This window comes from Brachyistius frenatus, unplaced genomic scaffold, assembly GCF_029030835.1.
Source record: "Brachyistius frenatus isolate BFR_SWC_R1_liver_20210118 unplaced genomic scaffold, ASM2903083v1 Contig_185, whole genome shotgun sequence".
Classification (NCBI taxonomy): Eukaryota; Metazoa; Chordata; class Actinopteri; family Embiotocidae; genus Brachyistius; species Brachyistius frenatus.
The window spans coordinates 474,886-490,573 of NW_027210784.1; the positions used below are offsets into that span (position 1 = coordinate 474,886).

The 15,688-nt window shown below is 41.6% G+C and overlaps 1 protein-coding gene across 4 annotated transcripts in view; it reads right to left on the reverse strand.

The window, feature by feature from the left end:
• sorl1 (sortilin-related receptor, L(DLR class) A repeats containing) overlaps positions 1-15,688 on the reverse strand; it is a 99,988-nt gene that overhangs the window by 79,636 nt on the left and 4,664 nt on the right. For all 4 annotated transcript variants that reach the window (XM_069718045.1, XM_069718043.1, XM_069718044.1 and 1 more), the window contains exon 2: positions 1,405-1,521. In XM_069718045.1, the coding sequence (XP_069574146.1) occupies positions 1,405-1,521 (117 nt within the window). The remainder of the gene's footprint in view (positions 1-1,404; positions 1,522-15,688) is intronic.

Consider the following 15,688-nt stretch of genomic DNA (forward strand, 5'->3'; position numbering starts at 1 on the left):
GTCCTTCATGTGTTTTTTGGCAAACTCTATGCAGGCTTTCATATGTCTTGCACTGAGGAGAGGCTTCCGTCGGGCCACTCTGCCATAAAGCCCCGACTGGTGGAGGGCTGCAGTGATAGTTGACTTTGTGGAACTTTCTCCCATCTCCCTACTGCATCTCTGGAGCTCAGCCACAGTGATCTTTGGGTTCTTCTTTACCTCTCTCACCAAGGCTCTTCTCCCACGATTGCTCAGTTTGGCTGGACGGCCAGGTCTAGGAAGAGCTCTGGTCGTCCCAAACTTCTTCCATTAAAGGATTATGGAGGCCACTGTGCTTATTAATTATTATAATGTAATATTATAATTATTACAAATTATTTTGTAACCTTGGCCAGATCTGTGCCTTGCCACAATTCTGTCTCTGAGCTCCTTGGACAGTTCCTTCGACCTCATGATTCTCATTTGCTCTGACATGCACTGTGAGCTGTAAGGTCTTATATAGACAGGTGTGTGCCTTTCCTAATCAAGTCCAATTAGTCTAATTAAACACAGCTGGACTCCAATGAAGGAGTAGAACCATCTCAAGGAGGATCAGAAGAAATGGACAGCATGTGAGTTAAATATGAGTGTCACAGCAAAGGGTCTGAATACTTATGACCATGTGATATTTCAGTTTTTCTTTTTTAATAAATTTGCACAAATTTCTACATTTCTGTTTTTTTCTGTCAAGATGGGGTGCTGAGTGTACATTAATGAGAAATAAAATGAACTTTTTTGATTTTAGCAAATGGCTGCAATGAAACAAAGAGTGAAAAATGTAAAGGGGTCTGAATACTTTCCGTACCCACTGTATGTGGCAGCTCCTGACCCAAAGTTGAAAATCAGATATTGTTCACTGTGTTGTCCACCTCGATGGCTTTGGAGCTTTTTAGCATGAAGAAGTCAACAAAAAAAAGCAATGTCAGTCAATCTCACTTATGTTCCCAAATTTCAAGCAAGCTCTGAGAGCTGGTATGTTGTAGAGCAGCTCTGGTGGAGAAGTGGAAACAGACGAGGAGGAACAGGGCTGCCATGTTCAACAACTGTTTGAGTGTTTCAGCTTGATTAAGTGTGTGTGTCTGTGTATGTGTGTGTGTGTGTGTGTGTGTGTGTGTGTGTGTGTGTGTGTGTGTGTGTGTGTGTGTGTGTGTGTGTGTGTGTGTGTGTGTGTGTGTGTGTGTGTGTGTGTGTGTGTGTGTGTGTGTGTGTGTGTAAAGGTAGCAGATAGAGGGATTAATTGATGTGTAGCTCAATAATCATAACATCACGAGAAACATGTTAAACAAGTGTGACCACACAACTTCTGCCGCACTGCTGATTTACTGAGACAATCTAATGACTACCAATTCAACTCTTCTCTGCATGGATGTGTGCAGTTGTACGTACAGAGCTGGTTTTGGGTCCAGTGGCTCCTGCACTGTCTCGGGCCAAGGCTACGATGACATTGCTCTTCTCTCCGGCCCAGTGGACCACCATCTGGTTGTGAGAGTCGTTGAGGTTGGCCTGCAGGACAGAGACATAGAGAAGAAAAGACAGAGAAATCATGGAGGGCAAAGATAAACGATCTATGTAACACTACACAAATGCTAGCAATAGAATAAACTAAATACAAGTGCAGCAAATGGGAGGATCAACGGATCATTGCAATATCACTTTAAGTCACGGAGTCAAAAATATATTTTTGAAAATAAATACCAAAAACAGCTATTTAAGTTGTATTTATCTTTCTCTGTTACAGTAGCACTCCTCCATTAGTGCTCTCCACAGGAATGTGTTTCTGCCCAACAATATTGGTTCTGTTATTTGATTAGTCCATTATCTGTGTAGGTGGACAATGAATATAGTTCACAATATTGCTTTAGTTCCAACCAAGCAACAACTACCGCTGCTTGGGGTTGAGTCCACTGCAGAATTACTGTAGCGTACAATACCACAGATGGGCAATAGAGGCTGACTCAAAAAAAAAAAAAAAAAAGCCTGGCTTCATCTGACTTCCAATCAAAAAGCGTCAACTTTACTTCAGACATAGAAAGTCCAGAAAGCCATTATAGTATAGATCACCAAATTTAGGCCCTCTAATAGGGGAGCTGGTGGTAATATGTGGAAAATATTGCTACATTAACAAGACCTGAGGGCTTATAGAAGGCTTTCATATAATCAAGAGTGATTCTTCTCAACACCCACAGTTCTACTGTGCTTGTAGGTTACACTAACCAGACGCTCACATATAGTATTTTGCTCAAGTTTAATGTTTGTACAACAATAAATGCCAATAAATTGGTTAGGCTATGCCATGTGTCAAGTCACACTGTCCAGAGTGCTGATGTTAGCTAACAGCAACATCACTCTGGTGGGAATAAGTGATAAATATTTGCAAAATGTGAAATACATAGATTACATAATACAACACGTGTCCTCAGATATTTTCTGTTGTAAAGAGACGGATGTCTTAAATGACTCAGCATATTTAACCAATCCTGATAGGGGAAGGTGGGATCTGGAAAGTTCATAAAGCTGTATTTCCTCACACCAAAAAAATGTGGAGAACTCAACTTTTAGTTTGACTGCAAAAGAAACTGAAAGAAACAGAAATGACTTTTGTCAAAACTTCTAGACATTGGTAGTCCATGCTGTGCATCACTTGTTGATTCAGGAAGCTTAAATTAAGAAATGTTTACATGTTAATAATTACATGTGCAGTACATTGTTATCCATTTATAATATCAATGTGGATATGTCTCACACCTTTCAAAAAAAAAAAAAAAAAAAAGGATGAATTTAACAAATCAGCCTGATATGGTGACAGTCACAAGCATGGTTGTAAACATCTAATCAGCCCGACATACTGGTTGAGGCTACAGCCTACAGCAGTGACTTGTGTCTGTAATGATTTATATCCATTTAAGATCCTTCTTTCTTTCTCAACTTTAGACCAACTTTCATTCTTCAGTCGCCAGATTGTCTAATTAAGACGATGTAGAAAGATAAAGATCGACAGAGCTTAAAGATCTGAACCAGCCTTCCAGGGTCCATGACAAGTAGTCGAGGTACGCAAAAACACAAGCTTGTGACCTGAGGTAACCTCAGGCTGTTGAGCTTGTGTCTGTCAAAGTGCTTAAAAACAAATGGGAAAAAAAATAAATCATATTTAATAACCAAATCAACCAAAACTGTGTATAACATTTGGAATGGATCATTGAGTAACAATGTTAGAGTGACGTATGTCAATATTTTAATTATTTATAATTGGACACATAATTATGTGTAATGTGGAAGATGTTGCTTGGAGTAACAAATACAAAACTATCAACATTACCCTCAGTTGTATTTAACATCTGGCAAAGGTGTAGAGTTACATCAAAGCCACTTTTAGAAATTTGGGGATTTTATTTCTTGAAAAAAAAAAAAAAGATCCCTAAAAACAATGCAAATCTTTAAAAAGGCATCGTGAAAGTATCAAGAAATCAAGAAAACACAAGCAATGAAAGAGGTATCTGAGGCACTCACGTACTAATGACAAAGGATACGTTGCCATTCAGAGCTGTCAACACGAGGGATTTAAAACACTGATGAAAACTTTAGATCCTGTATTTGTAAGCCGATTGCCAACAGAGGATTGCTGCTCAAATTTAGCACGCACGTTTTTTTTTTTACAACAGCAAGTGACTTGTGTTCCAGTTGTAGATCCGAGCCCATACTTGTGTCTCACCATCCGTGTTACTGACGACTGGAAGCTGAATTGTGCATGTCTTCGAAGAGTGATTACTGCTGTTTGTTTTTTGTTTACGTTTCACATATGCAAATGATAAATTTCTGTTTTTTTACTTGATGTTCACCCTTTGTAGTTAGCCTTGCTGCACCGACTGTGACTCACACCTTCAGTTTTCTTGAATACAGTCTGGGAACTCGGCTCGTATTCGCGTTTTCACATCTACTCTGAACGGCGGACCAATCAGCGACCAGCATCAGTGGTAAACCGCGTCTGTCCCACCCCTCCTTCATGTGATTGGACATCTGGTGACAGTGACGAGCGCAACTCTCGGTGAACTCTCGCTGACTGGAAAGAAATGCTGAACATTCAGCGCAGAATAAATGCTCAGCACCTCATCACACTGCTGGCATTCATTAAAAGCAATTCGAAAAATATGCCGTCCACTGAAAAAAAGACGCTTTGGTGGACACGGTAGGTATTGCAGCAGTGGCAGACTGTCAGCCAGTTTCGGCCAAGCTGATTGGCTAAAATTAACGCGAGGTCTACGTCCAGTAGGATGGAACGTCTGGTAAACGATCCTCTGTGGAGCGTGGCCACAGCCATATTCACGCAGTAAAATGGAGTCGGGTACGCACCAGAAAGTGGACCACAGCAAGTCCAACATAATTGTGTTCTAAACTGAAGACAACTCAAAGGGTCCTGGAACTGGAAACAGCCATTCAATTCAATGCAATGCAATTCAATTCAATTCAATTCAACTTTATTTATATAGCGCCAAATCACAACATAGGTTGTTTCATGGCACTTAACACATTAACGTCCTTACAGTAAGACGTTACAATATTATACAGAGAAACCCAACAATTCAACAATTCCCACATAAGCTAGGAGGGAAAAAACCTCCTCTTTAAGGGAGAAAAACCTCCAACAGAGGGAAGGAAAAACTCCCTCTTAACAGGAAGAAACCTCTGACAGAACCAGGCTCAGAGGTGGGCGGCCATCTGCCTCGACCGGTTGGGGTGAGAGGAGAGCAGAGAGAGAAAAGGACAGCATAGAGATAGAAGAGAAGAACTGTTGATGGAGACGACAAGCACAGGGCCGAGACATGCAGCTCCATGACGGGACATCTGGAAAAGAAAGAAGAGAAACTATGCGAGCGAGAGAACTGAATGGAGACAACAGATAATAAGAAGAAACTATGGGAGAGAAAAGGATGGTGAGATATGAGTCAGTTAAAGAGTAGGAGGAAAGAAAAGAAGCTCAGTGTATAACGAGGTCCCCCAGCAGCATCGGCCTATAACAGCATAACTAAGGGTTGGTTCAGGTCTACCTGAGCCAGCCCTAACTACAGGCTTTATCAAAAAGGAACGTTTTGAGTCTAATCTTAAAGCTAGAGAGGGTTTCTGCCCCTCGAACACAAACTGGGAGCTGGTTCCACAGGGGAGGAGCCTGAAAACTGAAGCTCCGCCTCCCATTCTACTTCTGGAAACTCTAGAAACCACAAGTAGACCAGCGTACTGAGAGCGAAGTGCTCTGCTAGGATTATTCAATGGGTGATGAGGCAGGGAGAGAAGAAAGACAGCTTGTGCCAACATGGAACCTTTTGGAATATGTCAAGAAGACCCTCAGTCCTCCGTTACAACGTTGAATGAATTCCAACAATGGTGGCAAAGGTAAATGTTTCGGGAGATAACATGCAGTTTATGGTGTTTAGTGCCGATTTATTAAAGCCTGCTCCAATACTTTAAAAATGAACCCGAGGTCTATGTCCATTAGGATGCAAATACTGGAAACTGAAATCCTCAATGAAGAATGACCAGACCCATAAACTCACACAGTGAATTTAGGTCTGGAACACCAGACTAATAGTCTACAGTGCATTTAAAAATTGCGAAAAAATGATGTAGATCGTGGATAGTGATGGATATTAAGCATTGTTTAGTTTTTGACCAGATGCCACACCCATGAAGCCATATAAACACCTACTGATCTAACAGTGTGTCTCCGTGTATAGGGTGGATAACGCAATGACTTGCAGTAACACATACTAATTCCCCTTCAGTGCACTTCCCATCGGGCAAATAGATCAATGAAAAGAAATAGGGTATTTCATCTTTTTCATTGTCACTGCCTCGCCATCTCATCTCCGCACTGCTTTCCTTCCCTTATCTTTTATTGATGACTCTGTGAGGGGGCAGGCCTCTGAAAGGGCTCCTTTTTTTTTTTGCTTCAAAGGCATTTTTTTCTGCACTTTCCTCGTGTCACCCACTGTGGAGCAAACAACAAATATCTTTGCCTCTCCCGTCAGCTGTGATCAGACACAACCCTCCACCCAGGTTCTGCTTTGTAACTTCTACTACACAAACACTCGCAATGGATGACGGTGCCAAAGTGATGGTATTTTGATAGCATAAGGAATGGGAGTTTAATAAAATATTCAGCCTTAAACATCTCTGCAGTCACAAAGCACCTGCTGGCAGTGTTGGGCCTGTTATGTTGTGCGCATCACGGTTTAGATTCACCAGTCTGCCCCAATTTTCTGACAGTGATCTTAAAAAGAGAAATACATCAAATAAAAGGCATGGCGGTCATCTCCCTCCGCCCCCCCTCTCCCCCTCACACACACACACACACACACACACACACACACACACACACACACACACACACACACACACACACACACACACACACACACACACTGACCACAAAATCTATAAACCAATGCAGCAGCAACACATATCGTGTTCTGGTTAAGAGGGCAGGTGATTCTGGGAAATGTAGGAACTCTCTACAGAGAAAAAAAAACATTAACACATACAAAAAAAAGCATAAAATATGAAATATTAATGAAATATAAGGGGGAATTTGTCCATCAGCATATTGTTGTAGTCACAGCCAGCAAACAGAAAGCCAATATCCTGCAGAACTATACTATTTCGCCAGTGAGATGCAAATTTAACCTTTTCCGCGTGTGACTTCCAACAAAGGAACGACTATGAGCCGCTGTAATGAAGACAGCTTCGCTGATACACAACTCACTTTTCCATCTCTTGCTTTAGTCATCAGCCTCCTCCTCCTCCTCCTCTCCATCTTCCTCAGTCTGCCTCCCTCAGGGCCGCCTCAGTAAAAAGCAGGGCTGTCTCTCAGGCCGAGGTGTTGCAGCAGTAAATCCCTGCATTTTAGGCCTCATTGGCCGCAGTGCAAGCAGGCAGAAGGGGTGCCAACAGCTCCATAGACTGACACAGCTGAATCCAGAGAGTGATGATGACTGCGAAGATGAAAACTATTTGCCCGGGTCGCGGCAAATTGTTCCACGAGAGTTAAACGCTGCGAGGGTCCAGCCATGGGTGATCACTGCTCTGTTGGTGGAGAGAAACAAAATGGAGCCAGCACAACTAAAAGTAATGCATCATAATGAGAAGCATTTATATGTAGAGTTATCTTCTTATTCAACAGAGCATCTTTGTTAGAAGCTCTGTAAACTGCTGGTCTGTGCCTGCAGAGAACTGGCTTCGTGGTTTGGCTCACGCTCTCCTTCGAGCTTAACCGACCTTTACCTGACCTTCCTCACAAAAGCTTTAAATCACTGTAGGATAGATCGGGGCTTTACAAGCATTTTCAACGTGGGAGCCCAGATAGCCACACATTAGAAACCAACAGCAGCACATGTCCTCAGATTTCGGGCCAAACCTCCACTTTTTTTTTTAGGTCAGTTTGAAACCGAACCACACGATGCGCTGTGCAAGTCCAGTGTTACTGATACTCCCCACATTTACAGCTACACTGTTTAGAATGTATCTGCGGTGCAACACTTTAAACCAGGCTGCAAAGCTGTTCTGAATCCGCCTGCTGACTCCTAATTAAGGAAGCCATTTTTCCTGGAGTATTTGACTGCACACAAATGCACCACTGTGGCAGCTGGCAGCCTGCAGTGAACTTGCCATTAAAAGTTATATCCCCAGCTTATCATGATATTTCAATGATAAAGTTACTAATTTGACCATTCTTTTGACCAAGGCTGCTACCGAATAAAATCCCCTCTGTTTCATGAATTTGAAGCAGACGCAATGGAAATGTTTTACATTAGCAAAAACAATTCTGAAACGCCTGCAGGTAAACAGGGTGACTAAGCATTCGTCGACGAGAAAAGTCTGAATTTATTAAGTTTTCATTAGTTGTTTAGTGACAGGTGGGGAAAAAAAAAAACATTTCAAACTGCACCTTTGTCAGATTTCGGGTTAGAGACCTTATAAATAACTTTCAGAGCATTTGTTACCGGCCAAGTCTTCCGTTTTAGGAAAGAGGCCTTGTGGGTAACCTCGGGGAGACTTATGTCGAGTGGATGACTCAAGTGTGTGAAGAGATGTTAGCAGCACGTAGCCACAGCCACTGTGAAGTGCACGCCGACAGCGGTGATTAAGGCTCTGTAATCAGCCATGAAGTGTCCACATCGGCCCAAGTTTCAGTCTAACAGTTATCCACATCTAGTGCACTGTATTTGCTGCTCCAGAAAAGGAAAAAAAGGGCCCTACTCATGCAATGTTGCGACATTGTCTGGCTGCTGCTCACAACTGCAGTTGGTCCACAGTAAAAGGCTAGTTACCACACACACACACACACACACACACACACACACACTGGAAGGCGCAGGTCCTCGGAGGCCTTGACTGTCAATCTTTTAATAGCATTGTCATCAACAGACAGTTCAGTTTGTAAGTGTGGTTATTATATTTTATAAGCTCAATATTACGGTCTTTATAATGCAGCACAGCGTTAACAATGTTACTTATTGCATTTTCTGTCTGTCCTGGAATATAAACCATTTTCTGAAGCTCTCTCCTTTTATATATATATATATATATATATATATATGTGTGTATATATATACACACATACATGTATACACATTATCGCAACAACTATACAATGAGGTAACTATCAAATGTACTTAATTTGTTAACATTATACCTCCATCTCTAGCTTTTCTTATTACTTATTTCTCACGCTGGATTCAGAATGAAATAGATGTAGCTGCTCTGCAGTGTTTGCCGCAGTATTGAACTGCGCTAGCTGTTCCACCAGTAACCAGTTTGATATCTTTAATGGGATTTAGATTGGAAACACTAGTAAGTTTTATGGCCTGTTTCAGTTTGCAATAAATTCTCCACATAGAAGTATCAAAAACAACCGTTGTCAACATTTGTCAGCATTGCTTTAATTTGCTGACAAGCAGGAGAAGCTGTAGCCTCATCAAAGCCAAAAAGAGACTCATCTCATCAATGCATATTATTTCAGCACACTGATGAAGTCATTCTTCACAGGTCTGAGGTCATTGGAAAAGCTAAGCACACCTTCAGGTCGATAAGAATTCCCTATTCACTGTCTGTCCTGTTTTTTCCGCCTCACACGCTGCATTGCAACATAGCGGAGGGTCCAGAGGTGGCTCTATAAGTGGCAGAGAGGTGTTCCTTATCTGCTCCCGTCCATCACTCTCTGTGACAGCTTTGTGGCGTCTTGGGGAGTGAGAGGGCTTGGAAGAGGGTTGGAGGAGGGTTGGAGGGCGTCGCAGAAAGCCAACAAGACTTCAGTACTGCCCACGGTCCCTGTCTGAGTCTCTCCATCTCGCACCCATAATGCATTCCGTCTCACCGAATGCTATCTTGTGCAAAACCTTTACACCTGACAGCGCAGACAGGATCCAGGGAAACCGGCAAACCATAAAGACACAAAGTGCAAAAAGGGGGAAGGATTTCTCTCTCTTCATGACGGGTCGCTGCTCCTCAGGCAAGACCTTGAGAGCTGACTGACTGGGACCGGGAGTTTATCACCATCGTAACAGCTCTAGCAGCCAGATTAATATCTGCAGTGGAACATTCTGCTCAAATACTTCACATAATACAAAAAACAACAACAGCACACAAATATTGAATGTGTTTTAAAGCTAAATCAAACTCCTTATCATTATTTTACAGTATTATCATGTGTGCATGTAGAAATATATATAATATATTTTTATTTTTTGTGTGCCATTTCTGGAATATTAAATGATGAGTTAACTAGGTCTTTTGCTTGCTGTATGCAAGTAAGTTCTCCAAGTCTGTGTATGGACTTGTAATGATATGCTAAGCACTATATATGCAGGCAGAATGCTCGAACTAAATTTCTCCCGGACAGTTCTTGTTTAAATAAATGAAGTCTCAAGCCATCTCATTAAAAAAGCAGAACTTTGGTCAAAAAGATGTAATGAAGTTGGACTTTCCATCCATCAATAAATGATGGTATCACTGGAAAGCAGGTGCAGTTTTAACAAGGGGCTCGTTAAAAGGACAGCCTGATGAGCTCCTGTATCTGCTAATGGCTGCTTTTCACTGTGATGGGTTTGTACACCTGTCTTAAATGGCTCTTTGTGGATCAGGTGAGCTAAAGAAAATCTAAGATCTGTCTCTACAGCTAACTCTGAACACACACACCGGGTGGACCCAAGTAAAATAAGGAAGCAAATACAACCCCGTTTCCCAGAAAGTTGGGAAGCTGTGTAAAATGTAAATAAAACAAATTGCAATAATTGGCAAATCATGCAAACCCATATTTCTTTGAAAATAGACATGTTAAATGTTGAAACTGAGAAATGTTATTGTTTTATGAAAAATATGTGCTTTTTTAAAATTTGACAGCAGCAACACATCTCAAAAAAGTTTGTTTTGCGGCACTTGTTCTTTTTACAACACTCTGTAAATGTCCAGGAACGGGAATGTTGTCTTTGGTCTATTTTCAATTAAATATGGGTTTACATGATTTGCAAATCATTGCATTCTGTTTTTAATTACAATTTACACAGCGTCCCAACTTTTTTCAAAATAGGGTTATATTCAAATTAATTTTCCAAACAGTTGTCATGAACACGGAAATTAGCTGTAGGGACCAAAACTGTTTTTCGTACCAGGGTGTAAACATGTTTATTTCTACTGTACAGCTGGACATGTTAACATGGGCGTGTATGGGGATTGAGTCGCTTATAGAGCCAGCCTCAAGTCGTCATTAGCGGAACCGCAGTTTTTGGCATGACCGCGTTGCCTTCATTTCTCAACCCCGGAAGTTGCCGCAGGGGGAAAATGTAAGCGTACTTGACCAATTGGAAAAGTTCAGCCCTGCAAGCCCAACTCCTAACTTCCTGAACCGTCAGAAAACACGGACCAACTCCAAGCAACAACCAACCGTGAAGTCAACCACTGGTTTTTGACCACCATAACTTTGTATTTCATCAGAAAAGTTGAACGGGAGTTTCATAGCCAACCCCTTAGCCCTCTGTGGTATTGAACTTTAAGGCACTTCCATATTGGCTTCACTTTTCAGACCCGGAATCTACATCCACTTTTATATACAGCCAAAAAACATCACTCAACCAGAGAAATGACCAGTCCCTTTGTGCTCTTTATCTAATGTCACCTTTCACTTTACTCTTTTCAGTCAATTCAAAAGCCATTCTTGCTTATCTGTCACAACTTGAGCAAGCAAGTGACACTTTTCCTTTTCACTAACAAGTCATTACATGCAACTGAGACAAAGGCAGCATTCCTTATTTGTGCTTAAGGCCAAATAAACGCCCCGAGTCTCATGTAGCTGCAGGGGCTTCCACTGGCTGCCTGGCATCAGTTCTTAAGCATCTTTACCATTTATACAAGCTTCATCAGCGTATACTGATCGTCGAGTGGGATAAACATTTTTTTGGCAGTGTTCAGTTCTCATAAAGCGGGAAAGTGATGACAAAAAAGGATAATACAAGACTACATGTAATACAGTAAACCAGGCTCATGTATTAGTCATCCAGAGCAGGCAAGTACAGGCCAGACACATATCAGCAGAGCATTAGTAGAACTGAAACATGAATGCAGTGAAACAAATGCAGACAATGCTTTTAACCCGGTCTATTACAGTAACGGCAGAAATTGCTTCCCTAGCAGGCACATGTACTGTCTATGCTGTTTCCTATCGTCTCACTGGACAACTCCTCCTGTTCTCAATCCCTGTTAAAAATGCCTCTTAAAACGCAGCAGATTTCTGAAGAAAATGTCACTTCATTTGACTTGAGAGAATTATTTTTGCCGCTTAAGAATTAAAGCACATCCACAAACCACTTTATTGCCTTATTTATTGCTATCCGTAGCATTTGTCTCCTTCCTTCCCACCCTTACTGGTGCTTGGATATGCTTTTGGTAGTGTGGAGGAGTTGGGCTCAGTGTCTGGTACTACCAAGGAGCGAAACGCAGCAATAATACGCCTGGGCATTTGGCCTGGACTCCCCTTTCCATCCTCCGTTCGAAGCTCTCCATTATTCAGCTGCAAAGGGTGTGTGTGTGTGTGTGTGTGTGTGTGTGTGTGTGTGTGTGTGTGTGTGTGTGTGTGTGTGTGTGTGTGTGTGTGTGTGTGTGTGTGTGTGTGTGTGTGTGTGTAAAAGCGAGGTGGGATGGGGGGCACCGTGGCCAGGAGAGCATCGTCGGCAGAGCAGGTCTCAAACAATGACATCATCTCTGCAGGACTGGCAGGCGATGAAGGCTCGTTGCACTCTCACCAGACACCGCACCTTCTCCAGTTTGCAGGGAGCTGTTAGCGACCAGCGTATTTATGGCTACAGGAGGACAGCATAATGAAGTCACTGTTCCCCCTCAACAATGTGACAGCAGAGCTCCATGTTTTGGTTCCTCTCAGTAAAGCAAAGTGATTCAGAAGGTAGTACAACCAAACAATAAGATAAAAAAAAAAAAAAAAATGCAGGCAAAATTGTCCAGTGCATGTTCAGTAAACTGAATGGCTACAAGGCCCAAATCTTAAGCTCGTTATTGTGTGTAATGAAGGCACTCAGTAGAAAATGATAAATGTTATTAAGGCTGAACAAGAAGTGGAATGAAGCCGTTCCACACAAGGAAGCTCTGCTTGAAACGTCTTGACAGCAGCTGCACAAACTGAACCAGACAAAAGCTAATGAAGATGTTTTTATACTGGAGCTAAGTGCCATGTTACAGCACGCACGATCACTCGCACGCACACACGAAGTCAGCGGCTCTGCCTCCAGCTCACGCTCAGGGAGTTAAGAGTCTGATGAGTTTTAGGGAGGCTTTGAGAGTATGAATAAGCACACAAGCGTAAAGATGGGTGGCGTGTGTCAGAAAGAGTGCTTCGGTTCGAGGATTCAGCTGGTGAGAAATCGACGCTGCTTTGAAAAAGCACTGCTGTGGACTCCAGGTGATGCGTTGTCATTCAGCTGCACCGTACGCCGGCTGGAACGCAGCGGGCACGTCGCTCTTCCATGCCGACGTACATGTTGAAGTTGGAAACTAATCCTCCTTTACAGTTGTCTGTCCGCTAATGTGATATTTGTTTGGACCTCTCTGTGCAAAATTTGTTCAGCTATGCTGGCTGTCACTTCTCACGCTAAGAGCCTGCTCAGCAAACAGAACAGTAATGTAAGGACAATGTCGCCTAGCCCAAAATTGTGTTCAATATTGACGTCGCTGCTAACGTTTTTGAATTATTTATCCTCCTTCCTGAATTTGCAAGGGAGGTCGGGAAATCAATTTTTATTCTTTTAGGATTCTGAATTAATAGACACATAATACTGTGTTACCCTAATGTTAGCAAAATACCAAACTCACTGCACAGCTTTACAAATCTCCTGAACGCACAGATCAAGGCTTCGTTCGAAGTCATTCCAGCTCTCTATATAAAACACAGAAGGTAATCTTCTCTTTAGTGTGAAGTGAATTTACATTTTTGACACTTTGAAATCGCCATCAAGTTGCATCATCACTGACTGGTACAACAACTAAAACCCATTAAGCTGTAATAACTTCAGGGGCCATACTCCACCGAGGAATTGACAACGATAAGCACAAAACTGACAAGAAAGAAACCGTTTTTACAACGCGACCTACTTTCCCACATTAGGTTCACAATAATCAAGGACAGATATGGAAGTCTATATAATCAGGCAGACAAAATGTTTCACTTCTGACAAAACGTTCCCAAAACTAAACACAGACCCGTAACTCATGCCCTGGGAAAACCACGAGTTAAATGGCAATTCCCGCAGCTAGAATATTACTTCTCTGTTCACAGTGTACCGGTCAACCGAGCCGTCACCGTCTGAATATCCCATTAAACATTAACACCCAGCCACTGATCTGTTTGTCCACTGACAATTCAAATATGGTTTAGTCAAACAATATGGATGTGTCCTCAGTGTGGACAAGATGAAGGGCAGTGTGACTTTGAGCGGCTGGAATTCCAACTGAAAGCAACTCTCCACTAAGAGTCCTTTCTTACTGACAACATGCCAGAATTGGAGTTTCTTCACTGTTACAGTAGGAATTAATATAAATAGAACTACACACATCACCTGGACCCTTTCTTCACCCTACTTTAACACCACGCTCCCTTCCATCACGAGCACTCAACGTGGGCATTACACAAAAACTGCGCTGAAGTCTACGATGAACAGGATTCCTTAGTAAATGTCTTTCTCAAGCACAAAGCAGTATTTGAAACTGCATGTAGATGCTTGAATGACGAGGCCACAGGTTGAATCACTCTATGCGGCATCTGATCAAAGGATTCTAAGATCACAAGTCAAACTGTGTTTATGAAAGGAGATGTTCTTCGAGATGGTAGTAAAAAAAACAATGCTTCATAACATACTGCAACATACAATCCAAGCTTGTGCACATTCAATGTGGGGCTTTTCACTGTTTGTTTACAGCCCACACCAGCGCAAACACATGACGATAAAAAGGGGTAATTGTAACATCAGGAGAGCAGAAATAGCCCTGACACTGTCTCAGAATAACAACAACAACAGCTGGTGGAAGAACAGCAGATAATGAGAGTTTAGAGCTGTGGGACTTGTCATCAGGATGCTGCTCTTCTGTACCCCCAAACCAGTCTTATTGTTTATTTCTAAGCAGCAAAAATATAGCTGACGAAGTGAAGTGATAATTCAACACAAACAAGCGTTACATCTCAGGCTATCCATTTAGAGAAGAACAAAGCTTTTCCATCCGAGTGTGTCAGAGAAGGTGTTGATCCAACTGTACACTTTGTTGTGTGTGTAATCCCCAATAATTTAAAAGTAAATATATTTTAAAAAGATATTGACATAAACAAATCACATGAAAAAAATTCTGTGGAACTGATGAACAGAATAAAAATTTGGGAACAGTTTGTCACTTTTTAAAATCACAAATTGTATTTATTAAATTCACCATGACAGTGATCTCGTCACCGCCCTCTCACCTTCCAGCCAATCAGAGCCTAGCCAACAAGCTCAAAAACTAATACTTAACTTATTAAACTTTGTAGTTTGGCTTTCTTGAAGAAATTGTATTTTCTTGTTTCCTGTTGTTTATGGTTGAAATGCACTTATTGTAAGTCGCTTTGGATAAAAGCGTCAGTTAAACGAAATGTAATGTAATGTAATGTAAAAACTTAGTCAGTTAATGCCTGTTAGCTCAATCAACAACAACTTCTGTTATATACTAAAAATGAAATATTATAAAAGTCTTTGATTATCAATATCAGAGTGTCTTAAAAACATTTCATGATGATGAATTGAGTTTAATTTTTTCAATTATTCCAAAACTTTTTTGGTTTGTGACCTTGGATCAGCTGAATTTAAGCATATTGCTACTAAAAAAATCATTTTAAAAAACATAACTTTTGCTACCTTATGCAGGAATAAATCTCATTAGTGTCAGTGAGCCAATACAGCATTTCACCAAAAAAGCTCTACTACATTGAAACACCTTGTTCAATTTTCAAACTCATTATTAGCCACATAACTTTCTGAGTTGTGCACACTGCAGTGACTGTCAGGTTCCCTGTGCGCAGTCGACCAGCTGGCATCTTCAGATATAATGTGAGGCGTTTAGGGGACGTCTGTGTTCTGGGTTACGCTCTCCTTCT